Source organism: Canis aureus, chromosome 3 (genome assembly GCF_053574225.1).
Source record: "Canis aureus isolate CA01 chromosome 3, VMU_Caureus_v.1.0, whole genome shotgun sequence".
NCBI lineage: Eukaryota > Metazoa > Chordata > Mammalia > Carnivora > Canidae > Canis > Canis aureus.
The window spans coordinates 2,351,789-2,369,667 of record NC_135613.1 but is presented as its reverse complement, the minus strand read 5'-3'; the positions used below and the strand labels follow the sequence as shown (position 1 = coordinate 2,369,667).

Genomic DNA, 17,879 nt, shown 5'->3' with positions numbered 1-17,879 from the left:
GTTGAATTGGGCCCATAATGAGGATGCTCTGAGTTATGCAATACATATCCATAGCAGAGTAGCCCTATTGGCATTTCATCGTGCTAATGACGAGGTTTTGTTGTTATTGTTGGTTTTTGCTCATGTTTGTTTTCCCTCACAGGACTTTAGGTCTGGATGATTATTATATTTTTTGTTTTCTCTTAACTCTGTTTTTGTTTAGAGTCCTATAAGTATGGTCTGTTGAGTCATATTTTGATATGATCAAGTACTGAAACAAGCCATTTGACTGAAAGATATTATGTTACCATCGATATTTCCTAACAAGCAGGGTTATCTGGTTATTGCTCCCAGAATGAGAATCTCAGATGTAAAAGTGGTGTCAAGGTGTAATAAAGGACATCGGAACTCAGCTCTTCCTGGAGCCTGCCCACTGTCTGGGTGGATTAGATTTCTCCGGGAACCCTTGTGCCCCGCCTGCTACTTAAGTGATTCAGGGACTTGAACTCCTTGCAAACCTTTTACAGACAGATGATTTAATTAGAGCATCACAGTAAAACAAAACCAGAACAAAAGAAACCCCAACCGGGATACCAGCATTGCTTCAGAAATGGCCAAGGGAGTGGCTCATCTACAATTTGAAATGAACAACTCTGATGTCCCTGAGGTTATCAGTGAGGGGGGATTTATCTTCAACCCAGACAGTTTTCTTTAATTTGGGCCAGAGATGTAACACACATTCATTTAACAGGAATTTTTTTGGCTGGTCACCGTACTTCTTGTTATGGGCAATACGGTGGTGGGAGGTGCATGTTATGAGAAAGAGTTAAGTAAAACTGCAGGACACAGAAAAAATAATCGCTGTAAAATATCACGTTGTTCTTTGAAATGGGAAAACTGAAATAACTGCAATATCCATTGTTATGGGAAAGCTTAAGTTACTGATAGCGTATTCACAAATGAACATTCTACAGCCGTGTGAAGTCACGGGTTGGATGTCTACATGCTGACCAAAAAAAAAAAAAAAAATCTCAAAGATTTCCATTCTGTGATAAAAGAGAGTCGTAGAGCAGTGCCTATATCATGGCCACGTCTGTGGTTAAATGTTCATATGTACCTTTGTGTGCATGTCCCCGTAATGGCTTTGGAAATGTACCCATCCAAATGTTAGCAAAATTTATCCATAAAGAGATGTGAGAGTAGGGAGAGGGCTAAATAGAATTTTTTTTAAAAAATAACTTCAAAAGTATGTATCCAAATTTTGAGTCTTTAACAAGAATAATAAATTGCTGGTGAAACACATAAAGCAGCAGATGGATGAAACCCTGAAAATACTGCAAAAGAAAAAAAAACACGAACATTTTTGTGCTGATAATATTATGTTATTTTGTATGATTTTATGTTTTACCTCCTTTTTCTTCTCTCCGTCTTTTCATTTTTCTCCTAAATTATTACTTTTACAATATAGAAAATATAACAATTAAAATGTAAGTGTGACTGAACAGCACCTTAGTATATAGACATTTGCCTGTATTAATTCTGATCGGTGTTTTATTCATCTGAGTTGATCCTAATAATGCATCTATTTCTTCCATCTCTCTGATGTATTTGTGAGCTTCAGAATAATTTATCTTTGACCTCAGAGCCTTCAAGCTATTTATGTATTTACTCCTCTTGTAGGGGAGTTGGAGTCTGTGATAAATTGTAAGATTCTTTCACTTCCAGGGTTTTCCTGGGTAGATGAGGCTATGTTATGATTTATACTTTAATTTGGTAGGCAAGAGTATGCCATTCAGTTTACTTTCTAATGTATATTTTTGCAAGTTCTCTTTTTTTATACACTATAAAATGTATTTTTGCAAGTTAGCCACTAATGTCTGTGACTAACATCTTTCTCGGTGTTGGCATCACAGATGCACACCAGCTAACAGGCAAAAGAAAATAAAATTATCCCAGTGGGGACTTGACGTGTGCACGTGTATGTGTGTGTGAGAGAGAGTCACACATTCATGTCGAAAGAGCCGTCTGTCTGAAAGTCCTTCTCCCATTTTTCGCCCTCAGCGATTATAAAAACTGCCCTTCCCAACATGGACAGAGAAGCCAAGGAGGAGTACCTGGTTGTTATCCAAGCCAAGGATATGGGTGGACACTCCGGGGGCCTGTCTGGGACCACAACACTCACAGTGACCCTTACGGACGTTAACGATAATCCTCCAAAATTTGCCCAAAGTAAGTGAGTTCCCTGCACTGGGTGCAAATCTCTAAGTCCGATGTTTTCATTTGAACTTACGTTCTAATTTTCAGCCACATCCAAAAAAAATGGATAGCAGTCATTGAATGCTTACTATATGCAAGGTATGCCAATTTATATGTAGATATGAAACAATCAACTCTCCTGTCCTTTTGGTATTAGATGTATCCCCACTTTACAGACTCCAAAGAAGTCGGGAAAATTTCCAGATAGTAAATGTGTAAATAATGGAACTATTTACTATACATCGTATAAAGGAAACCAAAATCTGTAGTGCTGGAGGTGGGGGAAGCAGATACGCAGTATACTTGCTGCAAAAACAAGCGGTTCTCCTTCCTGGGACTTCCTGGGACTCCTCCTTCAGCCATCAGGAGTCACTGACCTTACTCATCCCTATGAAAGCCATGCTCTACCTCAGAAGCAGCTCAACAGAATTGTAGGCATCCACCATCCATGAATCAGGGAAACAAGTATTTTCCAACTTATTTTGTGCTCTCACAGTACACGTTCCCTTTCTTGTGAACACTTATCCAAATAATCTGACTTAGATGATTTGGGAGGACCTTTCCGGCCCGGAGACTCTTTAGTTGAGATATGAACGATGAATATGAATTGGCTGGAACTAGGTGAAACCAGGGGCGTGGGGGTGGACCCTGCAACTGGAGGAAGAGGATGTTGAAAAGCCCTGTGGAAGAAGGATGCATGGCCCTAGATGAGAATTAAGAGAATCTTACTATAATTGGAGTCTAGAGAGTCAGGTTAGGCAGGGGTTAGCTAGGCTTGGATTTGTAGGCCCTTTTAAGTACCATGATCTTTTTCCGAAGGTCACTGGGAAGCCATAGTGGTTTTACATTGTAGGGGAAGTAATAACGTTGGATTCCAGGGCAATCGGAGAAAATGAAATTGGGCGCCCTTCTTCCAACGTGTTCCCCACACTGCAGCCGCTTAAAGGATGTTCATAAGCATTCGTGTAAAAAGTGAAATCAGAGCTAGCGAGCAAGGGTGGGCTCAGTGGACCTGGAGAAAGTATACGGGTGTGACAGACACTTAAGAGTTAATGATTACCAAAAATTCAAGGATACCTTGCATCTTTCAATTGAGGAAGTGAGTTATCACACTTCTGCCTTAAGAGGTTACATACAGGCTGATGCTCTTTGCTGGGATAAGGAAGCCATAGGAGGAGCTGTTTTTGAAGAGAGAAGAGAGGGAGAGGGAAGGAGACGGAGGGAGGGGGAAGGGGAGACATATGCAGGACTTGAAAATGGCACATTTGAGGTATCTTTGAGGATTTATCTACAGAAAGAAATTCCAGGGTAGAAAGAACAGGAAGGATTCATTTTCATTAGTAATTTTAGAATTTTCACTTCTGGCCATGCATAAATCAGGTAACAAGGCCACCCTTTTTAACCAAATTATTGTTAACGGGGAGCACTATTTCTCCTGTCCCTTCCTCGGTTCTTTTATTTGCTTTTCAGTGGCCATTACAGTTCAGGCTCTAGTATGCAACTCTTCTTTCTCAGAGAATGATTGTTTCAATTCAGCAGTGGCAGGTGAGTTCCAAAAATGTCCCCTTTCTTAAGGATAATAACTATTAACTATGATCACACTGATAGAGATGATGAGTGAGCAGAATAGGAATGGATAAACGTTCCATTTGCTTGGCTTCCCAAGGCTCCCTGATGTAGGACTAGCAGTAAGGTGAAGCCCCTTGCTGGCTTATTTACTTAATAAGCATACCTAGAGGGATCGTCTCAGACCTTACCTGGGATATAAAGTTTGAAGGAAATAGAATCATTATGCCAATTATGAGAGAATTGGGAGACTTGCGTTTGACATGAGGATTTTCAGTGTCTACCTTACGGTGAAACTATTTGGAAAACATGTTTGTTCCCCAGTCCCATAATTTCATGATTCTGAGACATTTTTATTTCATCATTAAATAAAAGTCTGTTAGTGCTACAAGAAAATCTCACCCATCATCTGAAATAATCTTGTTAGATCGGGTAAAATGAGCCTTAGTTTGTCCAAGGGACTCAGTGATTGAGTTCCAACTACAATTAGGTAATGTTCTCCAGACTTAATTTTTCCTTTTGGTTTATAGCTCATCGAATATTTATCTTTTTTTCCCCTTGTTTTGGTTGCCATGGGACTGAAACTTCCTGGTTGTCTGGAGTTTGGGTTCCCCAGAAACAGGCACTGAGACAAGAATTTGATTATTAAGTAGGTTATCTTGGAGATGATCCCAAGACTTGCCAGTAGCGAGGTGAGCTGTGTGAGGCGGAAGGACAGAGAGCCAATAATGTGCATTATCAAGGTAGCCAGGACGGTGGGGAACTGGAGCTTTATCCTGTTGGGGAAACTCTGAAACCCTGTGAGTAAGCAAAAGAGAAGGAATAGCTCCATGTTACCCTATCAGAGAGGGAAGGAGCCTGGGATTTTTACCTCCTAAGTTGTGTGAGTCATTGAGGGCTGCTTCTGTGGGGACATTCATTTTCTGGTAGTTCTGGCCTGACAGGCGGTGGGTGAAATGGGTTCTGAAGTCCAGAAAAAAAGCCTCAGGCAAAGCAATGCGGGATTTGGCAGTTAGATGTAGGGCAGGTGTGTACTGAAGGGGTGATGGCCAGGGGTTATGGTTGCCTCCCTCCCCCCGTGAAATGAGTGACACCAATGCTCCAACTAAAGCCGTTTGAGTAAAAATGGGACTAATACCACTAATTAGACACGTTTCACTGGACCCATGGGAGAATAAGCGTATACTGTAATTGTGTTTTGCCTAGAGAGTTTTGGAGGTAGGATTTCTGGTCTTCAGAGCGATGAGGACTTTAGTAACAGGAGGGCTGTTTCATGTGTCTGAACAGCTTGCTGCAGGGCACAGCAGAAGTTTAGTAATTGGATTTTATCAAAAATGGTCTACAAGTCTGTAAATATAAAGGTAACTTCAAAAGTGACTTTCAGTGTGGTGCACATTGCATCTCTCTGTGCTGAAATTAGCTTAATATTTTATGTTGGGCAACAATGAATATCCCCACAGGCAGCCAATGTGATTATACAGCAAATGGGACAGAACATTCCACGTAGACTTTCTAATATCCTGATATAACTCTGCTCCAAATGTATGTTTGGTAAACATATGATTGAATAAGCTTCATATCTCAGAAGAATCTCGAAGGGAGGTCACTTCTTCTTCTGGGAACTCTTTGTCTCTGATTCATGTAAAGGACTGTACATTTTGCAGCAAAAGGGATTCTTTTGTCTTTTCCGTCCCTGTATTCTTGATATCGATAGGCTTGCTCAGAGCAAAGAAAGGGCCCGATAAGTATTTGCTTAAATGGATTAGTGGTTGAATGGAATGTATGCGATGCTCAGTGCTTCTTTCCTTTCCTAAGGTCTATATCACTTCTCAGTACCCGAAGACGTGGTTCTTGGCACTGCCATAGGGAGGGTAAAAGCCAACGACCAGGACATTGGTGAAAATGCACAGTCATCCTACGACATCATCGACGGAGATGGCACAGCACTCTTTGAAATCACTTCTGACGCCCAGGCTCAGGATGGCATTATAAGGCTAAGAAAGGTAAGCTGAGGAAGGGTGTGTCCATCCCCCGAATACCTTTATGAAACTTGAGTTATGAAGTTTGCAGGAGCTGGGTAGCCTTCCTGACATGATCTTAGGGCTGACCGACGTTCAATTTCCTTAACTGTGAAAAAGTCGAGTCTTTTCTGCACCTCATACCCTTGGCCCCACTTCCTATTTCAGCTGAAGCTGTGCCAGCCTGTTACCAGGCTGTTGGCGGCTTCCCGTCTCACCCATTATTTCTCTCTCCTCATCTGGTCCTAGTGTTCTTCCCTAAGCCAACGGAATTTGCTCCGTTCCTTGCCAGAGTGCTTCAGGCACAAAGGGAAGTCAACACTCAGAAGGGGAACTTCAAGCAACGAGGGGCATAGATAGGGAATTTGTATTCTTCGAAGACATTATTCAGAGGCATATTTTCTAAGGTTCTTAAGAGGCCAGTAGGAGGAGGACTCAGTTGCCCACAGAGGTGGCAAGTCCAATGGCTTTTAATCCTTCTCCTATAACTCTCCCCCTTCCTGCACGCCTGCTTCCTAGAATAGCTCCACACCGAAGATCCCGGAGTTTTTCGTGCAGGCCCTGCTTCCCGGTAAACTCAAGGATAGAGGACGCAGTCTGCCTCGGCTGCTCTGGCCAGCTCTAGCGCGGGAAGGGCAGGGCCAACCCTGCTTCCATCGCATGCTCCGAACCACACGTCAAAAGTCTGAGCGTTATGGTAAATGCGGCTCCTCTTTGCCGTGCTCCTGGGTGTGGGGCTTCCGTCGGAGAAAGAACTATCTCCATGAATAGAACAGATAATGTACAGCGATTTGCATCTACTTTTGCCAGCAGCCATTTCTTTTGTGATAGATGTGAAAAATTCTGCACAGCATTTTCCATATTTATCTATCATCATGACATACACATTCCTAAAAAATGTGTAGAACGCGTTTCATTATTTTATGGGCACTGGCATTTGCAAGGAAAATGTCCTTTAAAAAGAAAAGAAAATGCCCTTGTATCCTCATCATGAGTATCTTTTTCGATATTGCTCTTCATATCTTTTCCATGAAATACTACCAGTTAATTTCAATTAAATTGTTGGTTCGTGAATAAGAAGATAGATGGCACAGCACGCTCCCGGGAGCCAACAATTCTTCGGTCTCTTTGGCTCAGCATTGCAGTCACATGATTCCAAGCTTCCTGTCTAGTCCTCTCTGTCATGTCGCACAGGAATGTGCTCCCAGTGCTCATGCTCTTTAAATCCCCCATCGGAGACATAGTGACAATGGGAACCTTGAGTTTTCTGGGTGTACTTTTGTGTGCAAAATCAACTGTTTTAAGTGGATTTTGAGGGGGGAAGATGGCCGCCTTTACTTTGACTCTGCGCACAGGAACACCAGCTTCCTGCCCGGCTTGAGTTTAGGTTAAGAGTTGCAAAGCATTTAAAAACTCATGTTTAAAATAGAGTACAGTATAATTATACGTGAGTCAATTATTGAATAACCCAGAGCCACATTTTCCTTGGTTAATGATTCCTAATGTCATTTTTATTGTTATTATTAACTGCCATCCTTTGCTACCATAAGGTGCTTTTATAAACTGAAGCAATTAGCCGTGTGTTGTAGTTCGATTCACTGTTATTCATAAATATGGAACTATATACTACATGTTTTGACACCAAGAAACCCATGTGTTTTACTGTAGAGAACAATGTGTAGGGAGTCCTATTTCTACGACCCGTGGGTCTTCTTTCTCGTCTGATAAAATCCTGAGGACCCGGGGATGTGTTTGGATACATTGTCATTATGCGGAGCTAAGAAATAAACAGAACATAATCTGCTATACTTAACAGTGTTTGTGAAGAATTCGAAATTGCAGGATTGTTACAGTAGGGGTGATTGGCAAATTATGAAAATGCTGATGTTGAATCCTCTATTCATGGGTACATGTGCCTAGTAATTTCAGAATAGACGGGGAGGTGAGTATCTGCCTTGTTTACTAGAAAATATTTCCCCAGAAAGCCAAGTCCCATTAGAACGGAATTCAAGTAGAAAAATCAACCCCCAATTTTGAAATAAGAAGACATATTTAAGCTTGTACAGGGGCTCTGAAAGAGTTCACTGATGCCAGGTTGTCTTGCGATTTAGTTTTTAAAAATCTGCATTGCAGATTGAAAGTCCCGTTTCTTAGGAGGAATTGCAGCGCCCGCCTAAAGGGTCTCTCCGAACCTTGACAGACGTTGATTCTTGAAAAGTGGTGTTTTACGGGTTGCCAAGAATTGCACCTTAAGGGTTCTGCTATGGGGCGGGAGGGGGCTTCTGAGTCTTGAGGGGAACTCTTTGCTTCCACCTGCGTCTGTTTACGTAGGTCGTTAGCTGAAGTCTCGGGGGCTTTTAAGGGATGAGGTATTAATATGTCAGAAATGTTGTCAGTAATGGTGCAATGAGGTCATTTCAAATTGCTCTTAAGTGGCTGGTGGAGGCAAGGCCCGCCCCGGTAGTCTATACGTGCAGCGCTCCCACCGCCCCGTCTTCTAAATATACACACAGATAACCCTGCATCTGTATACATATTTCTTTAGATGCCCACCTGCTTCATAGCCCAGAACGTGTAATAGAGACCTTCGAAGAACGCCCTAAAAAATAAGAAGCCTCATTTTAGCCACATGATCAGTGGAGCCGCGGTGCTTTTCGACGCGGAATCAGAAAACCCTCTTTGTCGGGATTAGTGCTAAATGATGCTTTATAATGTCTCCTCGGACTAAACAATGATTATTTCTAGTTCCTTACATTTCACACACGGTTGCGGAAATGATAAAATATTCTTCCCAGATAGAGATTGTGTTCGATGCCGCCTTATCTCCCACCAGCAGAGGCCCGATTAACTGGCTGATTGGTATGCGGGTCATGCCACCACTAGTAAAATTTTATTATGACTCTGAAGTGAAATTTTGATGGCACAATTCATGACTGTGAATATTTTGTGAATTCCAAGTGAAATGAGCAAAACAAAACAAAACAATAGGAGATTAGATTCACTGAGCTTGTATAATAAACAGATATCAATAAATGCCTGTAAAATTTACAGGTCGAATCTGAGGGAATGCAGAGTGATCCCATTAAGGCTCACAAATGGCCTTAAATGCACACAACTATCATCCATCAGCGTTAGACTCATTTGTTCTTGCTGCTGTGGTCATTAGCGAGGGGCATTCATCTCTGTCATTTCCTAACAGCCTCTGGACTTTGAGACCAAAAAGTCCTATACGCTGAAGGTAGAGGCCGCCAACGTCCACGTTGACCCACGTTTCAGCAGCAGGGGGCCCTTCAAAGACACGGCGACGGTCAAGATCGTCGTGGAGGATGCTGACGAGCCCCCGGTCTTCTCCTCCCCGACGTACCTCCTCGAGGTCCACGAGAACGCTGCTCTCAACTCCGTGATCGGCCAGGTGACGGCCCGGGACCCCGACATCACCTCCAGTCCCATCAGGTACTCCTTCCTCTTAGAGGCAGGCGGGCCGCCGCCGATGCCCAGCACATCCCTACAGGACGTGCTCGTGTGTGCATGCTGCGTGGCAGCCTGGGCGCCGTGGGGAGCAGGGCGCGGGTGTGCACGGGTGTGCAAGGGCGTGCAAGGGCGTGTGCGGGTGTGCACGGGCCGCGTGGTCATGCTCGCCTTCCACAGGCCGTGTGCAGCCCCAGGGCCACGGTGCCAGGGGAGCAAAGCTCCTGCAGCTCTCAGACTCACTGCGAGCGCACCCCTATATTATTTCTCTGTTTGGTGTTTGGTTTTAAAATTATTTTCTTATCAATTTATGGGCATTTCTGATAGGTCAACATATCTGGGTTGGTGCCTTTTTCTGCCTTTAAACAAACAAAAAAAAACCTTCTGTTTATACTTCCCTTGCTCAGAATTTTTTTTCCAAGATGAAATAGTCCTTTATTAAGACTTTTCTGCCTTTTTTTATAAATGAGGCTCAATTCTTTTTTTTTTTTTTTTTTCTGTTGAGCTGTGTACATCTTTTCTCTTTTGCCAGTCATCCACATGACAGTGTAGGTGCTTGAGCTCAACAGCTTTCTTCCGAAAGATCACTGAAAATCTATACCTTGTACCCTGGTCTCCAAGGGTGAAGTGTTGGCTAATGAGGTGCCTGAGTGTGGATTTCAAATGCCGTCTTAGAAATGTTTGTCAGGAGAGAGACAGAGAGATGATGGAATATAGTTTTAAAGGGTTGTCCATTTAATCTGTGAACCAAATGTCAGTTCATCCCAACCTATTGAATGGAGGCATTTCCAACTATTTTCATCAAGGAAACTCTGGACAAGTGAGTTTTCTGGAAGTTTTATTTATTCACTTTTTTGTGTACTAAATCCCTGTTGCGAGTCCAGAATCGAAACCCACAGAACAGAGAGTGTCCTAAATAACTTTAGTTCGGACAAAAAATAACTATTTTGAGATGCAGAAAAGCTGGTGTTCATACCAGCCACTTCAGAACTCAGGCTAACGTTGAGTGTGACCCAAAAGGATACAAAGATCGTTTCCCTCAAAAGAGCCCAGCCTCTGAGAAGGTAAAATCTGGCCTACGGGTTTCGAAGACGGCCGGTTGTCCGTTGTGGGTTCTCAGCAGTCCGACAAGCTGCGGCCCGCAGGGTGCCCATACCTGCGAGGGGACTCCCTGGGCTCAGGGCCCTGGGTGGGTGCAGGTGTGCTCGATGCCCAGGAGACCACGGGTGCACAGCTCCCCATTGCCCGCCCGTCTGCGGAGGTTGAGAAGTGGCTCTGCAGGGAGATGCCGACATGTGGGTACAGGCGGGGTCCCCCGAAGTCACAGCTGCTGCACCTTGTGTGACAGGGCCCGGGACAGGACAGGACAGGATGCTGTCGAAAGCAGGGGGCTCAGTGAGGCAGCAGGGAGGGGCCCGGCCGGCCCGGGGGGAAGGATTTCTGCTCCTCCAGCAGGGGACACGCGATGTCCCAGTGGGGCTGTGCCAGGGCCCTGGGGACTGGGGTCAGTCCGCGGGGCCATGTCCCACGAGGGCCAAGTGTGGCAGCGGCAGCGACCCAAGCCCTGCCCCCGGGACCCCAACACGGCAGAGCTGCGGGGCCGAGGCAGGCGACTGGCCACGTACCCTACATCCATTGTCACCTGTCCACTTACTGGCACAGCCTGGAGGTCTCTGGACACTGATTCCAGTGCCCGGGCAATCGGGCGATGACAGTCATTGGAGCAACTCCTGCTGTTACTGCTGTTTGTATTTGTATTATGACCAGTGCTTTGCATTCATTTTATTTTAGGTTTTTAGAAAGGGAGGTGGGGAGGGGCCAAAGTGGGGAGTCCCAAGCAGCAGGGGGGGAGCGCAGACACACGCGGGGCTTGATGGCGACCCCAGAGCACGGCCTGAGCGACCTGGAGACTCGGATGCTGAGCCCACAGAGCCACCAGGCGCCCCGGCTTTCAGAAGCAGGTGGAGGTGGGGGGCCTAAAGCTGCTGAGCACCAGCTGCCCTCTTACAGGCAGCCTAGCGGGGACTGCGGCTGCCCCCAGGAGACACGGGCAGATAAAGCGCCTCCAGTGACACGCACGTGTCTGTGCCTCTGCTAGTCTGCGGGCGGGCGAGCGAGTGCTCCGGGGCACCCGGGGCCCCACCCAGCGGGCGGTGGACACGGTGTCAGGGCTACCACAGGGCCCTGCTGTGTGGGGTTCGGAAGGCAGGCCCCACCCAGGCCGGAATGCAGGCGGGGCGCTGCGCGGGGGAGGATGCCGCAGTCATCAGCTGAGCCGCCAGCACCGGTCTGCTGGCCTGTGGTTGTTGCCCCCCGCTCCCCCCCACAACCCCAGCTCATTGGGTTTTGGAGAGCAGCTTCCTCTCTCTTTACACAACTGCTTAATTTCAGTAGAAAATTAAATTTCCTGAGTAGCCAGAGCAATGCACGGTTCCTTAGGAGCCTAGCAGACAGATTTAGAGCCGTTTAACCTTTTTAAACAGAACTAGAGGACACAGATATTCAGGGAATTACTGAGTAACAAATAGCTAGGCCTCATGGCCTCTTCACAACTCTTGTATTTCGCCCATCTCGTAGGGGAATGTTTACCTGCCATCCAGCGGGAGACAGGCATTTACTGTGGCATTCGCCCCCTTACACGGCCAGTCCCATATGGGCTCGCCCACTTCCCAGACGACTCAACTTCTTTCTAGAGCACCTTGTCAAGCTGGAAACATCGTGTGCTTTAAAATTCTTACACTTAGACCTCTCCCTCTCCTTCTTCCTCTCCTTCGCCCTCTGTCTCTCCCTCTCCCTCCACCTCTATCTCTCCCTCTCCCTCTCCGTCTGCCTCTCCCTCTACCTCTATCTCTCCTTCTATCTCTCCCTCTATCTCTCCCTCTACCTCTATCTCTGACTCTCCCTCTCCCTCTATCTCTCCCTCTATCTCTATCTCTCCCTCTCCCTCTCTCTCCCTCTATCTCTCCCTCTATCTCTGTATCTCCTTGTATCTCTCCCTCTATCTACCTCTATCTTTGTCTCTCACTTTTTCTCTCCCTCTTCCTCTCCCTCTATCTCTACCTCTATCTCTCCCTCTATCCCTATCTCTCCCTCTTCCTCTCCCTCTCCCTCTATCTCTCCATCTATCTCTCCCTCTCCTTCTATGTCTCCCTGTCCCTCCCTCTCCCTCTCCCTCTTCCTCTCCCTCTATCTCTCCATTTCTCCCTCTCCCTCTATCTCTACCACTATCTCTCCCTCTCCCTCCCTCTTCCTCTCTCTCTCCCTCCCCCTCTATCTCTCCCTCTCCCTCTCACTCTATCTCTCCCTCTATTTCTATCTCTTCCCTCTCCCTCTCCCCTTCCCCCTCCCTCTCCCTCTGTCATCTGTATCTGTGTCTGTACCTGTATCTGTATATTCCCTTTCGGGAGAGAACAGACAGTGACATAGAGAGCCTCACCCCCCCCCCCCAGGAACATTTATTAAACATTTGCTACTTTTTTCAATATCATATATCTCTCAGTAATATCAAATAATGACGGGTAAATTATTTAAAAGATGATATGTTTTGAACTTGCATAGACTAAAGCTCAAATCCTATCATTGCAACTTCCTCCAACAGCCGTTCTCTGGACTTCTCTGAGACTCAGTCTCTTCATCTGTATTTTGGGATAATATTGTGTCCCTCACACGGTTCCTGAAATAAATGAAGTTACTGGATTTAAAAATGTAGCAGCTATCAGCGTTGCCGGCTAATAAAGCCACGGTCGATATATATCACAAATGTAAATGGAAAATCCAGTGCTTATTTGGACAGAGATTCTTCTCCTAGGGTTGCTGACTGTGCAGCATTATCTGTTTTCCTATAACAGTTACTGGCTAAAGAGGCTACTTAACCTCAGTTACTGTAATTTGCTGCTGCTGCTACCGTGCTGTTGTTACCAGGGAGTGCCCAGCCCGTGTCAAGGGTGTGCCAGATGTACTCATCGCATCCCCTAACACCTCTGTACAGTAACATATATACTCATTAACCTAACAGATGATGAAACTATGGATAAAAAGACCAATTGCTGAGTATCACACAAATAATCAAGAGTGGAACTTTGCTGCATGCCTGGGTTTTTCTGACAACACAATGCCTGCCCTCTGTCCCTCTGCCACACGCGCTCGTCCCCTCTGATCTCAGTGACAGTATCTCCGCTTGTTGGAACAGCTTAGCAGGACCGATTTTAATTGAAACTGTAAACTTCTCATTCTCTAAATGGCCTCATTCCATTCCATCAACAAGGAAGGAGAATATCCCAGGTCTGTGGCATTAACCAGAATATGGATGGAGTGCTCCTTGCTCATCAGTCTAGCGCCTTTGTATGGGTTTTGTTCCTACTGGCTGTAAACCCAGTTGTGGTTAAGGAGGTAAAAGAAGAAACAATGGTCTAACAATAGCATAAATTCGACATTGTGCTAAGTTCCTGCTGTGCATCATTTCACTTATTTTTCACACACACAAAAAAATGCTGTGAAATAGTATGATTTTAGTTTTAGGGAGAAGGAAGCTGAGGTTCTAAAAGGATGGATTCCCTGTGTATGATTTTACCGTAGGGGGTGCAGGCCCAGGATTTAAACCTAAATTTCTTCTAACCGTTCGCTGCCATGCCTGTGCATGCTTCGCTGTGCTCTGGCGTTTCCATGTGGAGTGGGATGATAACAGCTCAGGTTTCCTGAGCCCATACTTTGTGACAGACACTTTGAAATGCTGTTCTAAGCGGTTAACTGTTTATCTGTAAGGTAAAAATCCTCAGCACAGAGTAAGTGTTAAAATATAATTCAGTGCCTTCATGTCAGTCTTCTATGGTTCATTTTGTCCTTTAAATAAATTTATTTCAAGTGTGTTTTTGGTGTTACCATGGTGTTGAGATGACATGTGACTGGGCTTTTTTTTTTTTTTGGTAGTTGCTTCCTGTTTCTTTCATAGCATTCACCTTAAGTAAGACTACACGAGCTGCTTAAAATAAAAGTGGGGATGGTGGCCATTCAGCAGGCACAGTAGAGTGACACATGACCATGGCAGCCACAGTGCTCTGTTGTCCTAACTCCTCTTCTGAATGGAAGTGCCCACTTAGCATAAGAGAGTGCATTGTTTTCTTCCTACTTGTACTCGGGCACTTTTATGATTCACTGTAGTTCTCTGGCTTGCTGTTAATGAGCTCTTTTCCTGAAAACACTCTCTTTACAACCCCATGTCCAATGATGCAAATGTGGGAGTATTTCACACAGTGGAGAGCCTGGCACCAGGGTAGACTGTGTATTGACTGACTTTCTTCTCAGTCTTGTACTAACTCCCATTTTTGGTAAGGACCTAGGTTTTTTGTCTGTTTTAATTTAATATTAGAATTTTTTTTGGTGATAAAAAGACTACATAAATGCTACCCTTTAACAGATTTTTAAGTGCATGATATAGTACTGTTAACTCTAGGCACGGTGGTGTACAGCACCTTTCTAGAACTTACCCATCGTGTGTAACTAAGACTTTATACCCAGTGATTAGTGACTCTCCATTTCTCCTTCCCCCCAGCCCCTGGCAACCACCATTCCATACTTTTATGAATTTGGCTCTTTTATGTATGTATGTATTTATTTATTTATTTTGAATTTGATGATTTTAGATTGTCTCCTGTAAGTAGAGGCATGTGGTACTTATCCTTCTGCAACTGGCTTATTTCACTTAGCATATTGTTCTCCAGATTCACCTGTGTTGTGACACAGTATAGAAATTCCTTCTTTTTAAGGCTGAAAAGCGTTCCATTCTATGTATATACTGCATTTTCTTTTTTTTTTTATATATATATATTTTTTTATTGGTGTTCAATTTACTAACATACAGAATAACACCCAGTGCCCGTCACCCATTCACTCCCACCCCCCGCCCTCCTCCCCTTCTACCACCCCTAGTTCGTTTCCCAGAGTTAGCAGTCTTTACGTTCTGTCTCCCTTTCTGATATTTCCCACACATTTCTTCTCCCTTCCCTTATTTTCCCTTTCACTATTATTTATATTCCCCAAATGAATGAGAACATATAATGTTTGTCCTTCTCCGACTGACTTACTTCACTCAGCATAATACCCTCCAGTTCCATCCACGTTGAAGCAAATGGTGGGTATTTGTCATTTCTAATAGCTGAGTAATATTCCATTGTATACATAAACCACATCTTCTTTATCCATTCATCTTTCGTTGGACACCGAGGCTCCTTCCACAGTTTGGCTATCGTGGCCATTGCTGCTAGAAACATCGGGGTGCCGGTGTCCCGGCGTTTCATTGCATTTGTATCTTTGGGGTAAATCCCCAACAGTGCAATTGCTGGGTCGTAGGGCAGGTCTATTTTTAACTGTTTGAGGAACCTCCACACAGTTTTCCAGAGTGGCTGCACCAGTTCACATTCCCACCAACAGTGTAAGAGGGTTCCCTTTTCTCCGCATCCTCTCCAACATTTGTTGTTTCCTGCCTTGTTAATTTTCCCCATTCTCACTGGTGTGAGGTGGGATCTCATTGTAGTTTTGATTTGTATTTCCCTGATGGCAAGTGATGCAGAGCATTTTCTCATATGCGTGTTGGCCATGTCTATGTCTTCCTCTGTGAGATTTCTGTTCATGTCTTTTGCCCATTTCATGATTGGATTGTTTGTTTCTTTGGTGTTGAGTTTAATAAGTTCTTTATAGATCTTGGAAACTAGCCCTTTATCTGATATGTCATTTGCAAATATCTTCTCCCATTCTGTAGGTTGTCTTTGAGTTTTGTTGACTGTATCCTTTGCTGTGCAAAAGCTTCTTATCTTGATGAAGTCCCAATAGTTCATTTTTGCTTTTGTTTCTTTTGCCTTCGTGGATGTATCTTGCAAGAAGTTACTATGGCCGAGTTCAAAAAGGGTGTTGCCTGTGTTCTTCTCTAGGATTTTGATGGAATCTTGTCTCACATTTAGATCTTTCATCCATTTTGAGTTTATCTTTGTGTATGGTGCAAGAGAGTGGTCTAGTTTCATTCTTCTGCATGTGGATGTCCAATTTTCCCAGCACCATTTATTGAAGAGACTGTCTTTCTTCCAATGGATAGTCTTTCCTCCTTTATCGAATATTAGTTGCCCATAAAGTTCAGGGTCCACTTCTGGATTCTCTATTCTGTTCCACTGATGCATTTTCTTTCTTGATTCATCTGTTGATGGTCATTTAGTTTGTCTCCACATCTTGGCTCTTGTAAAGAGAGCTGCGGTGAACATAGAAATGCTAATCTCTCTTTGAGATCCTGGTTTCAGTTGTTTCGGATAAATACCCAGAAGTGAGATTGCTGGATCATATGGTAATTCTATTATAAATTACTTTTTAGGAACTCCCATACAGTTTTCCATAGAGGCTGCATGTCTTTGCATTCTCACCAATGGTATGAAAGGATCTGGTGCAAGGACTGAGTCTTTTTAAAATAATTAAAACTTGATCATTTAGTTCCTGCACACCCTTAGCCAGATAACAGTTTGACTGGTTCCCAATTCGGAAGTACCAACTCTTCAAATCATTGTTCCAAAAAACTGACTGTACTTGCTAATTCAACTATCAGTGATTAATGCATAAATTAAGTCATACATTTATTTAGTCAGATAGCTATTCAGTCATTCACACACATATATATGTTGAGCCACTTGCAGTTGGCTCAAAATTGCATCTTTCTATATATTTTCCATATAAAGCCTGCAAACCAATGTTTAGCAAGACATTTTTTTATTTTGTGCCGTGTGTTATATAGGGTTTATTTATTTTGTACAACTAATATCATTGTAACTCACACTTATCTAGGGAATTTCTGTGAAGACAAAGCCTCTGCCCTCATGGACCTTATTCTATATTAGGGAGGCTGGTGAATAGCTATGGAAAACCCAAGCTCTTCACATTTCTCTAATTAGATGCATGCTATCTAAAAATGATAAATAAAGATAGACAATGGAACTTTAAGGTCACATGTAGGAAGAAATTTCCAGTTTCATAATGGATTTGAATAGAAACAACTGTAGATATCTAGTGATGCTAAAGTGGAACTATCTCACACTGTAGAGAACCTCATATTAATTTGGATAGTGGACTATGTGTGTGTGTGTGTGTGTGTGTGTGTGTATAGATATATATCTATATATATCTATATATATATTTCTTTACTCTCATCCCTTCTTCCTCTCTCTATTTCTCTAAAGAAATGCTTTGGGTTGAAACGGGCTCCTTTTTCTCCTTGAGGAATAATAAATAACATGTGATGCAGGGACCTTAGAATCCTGGGACTAGCAGAACCAGATAATATTATTTATTAAAGCAGTTAGAGCAACCAGTGGAGCAATTAGAGGCAAAAAGCTGAAAACTTGTAGATGGAATTTTTGATACTAAAAGTGCATGTGAGAAAATGTTAATATGGTTTCTTTAGGCATAATAACAAAAGCTAGAATGAAATTAAGCAGTGAGAAAGAAACAGTTGGAGTTCAGTGAAATATAATAACTGATTCATAACTAAGGGGTTTATTTCATTATAAGTGGCTCTAAATAGCATCTTCACTTGCAGTTGGCTCAAAATTGCATCTTCCT

General features: G+C 43.7%; 1 protein-coding gene across 4 annotated transcripts in view; it reads left to right on the top strand.

Moving 5' to 3' along the window:
• LOC144306243 (cadherin-8) overlaps positions 1 to 17,879 on the top strand; it is a 358,000-nt gene that overhangs the window by 191,738 nt on the left and 148,383 nt on the right. For all 4 annotated transcript variants that reach the window (XM_077885706.1, XM_077885704.1, XM_077885705.1 and 1 more), the window contains 3 exons: positions 2,041 to 2,208; positions 5,617 to 5,804; positions 9,019 to 9,272. In XM_077885706.1, the coding sequence (XP_077741832.1) occupies positions 2,041 to 2,208; positions 5,617 to 5,804; positions 9,019 to 9,272 (610 nt within the window). The remainder of the gene's footprint in view (positions 1 to 2,040; positions 2,209 to 5,616; positions 5,805 to 9,018; positions 9,273 to 17,879) is intronic.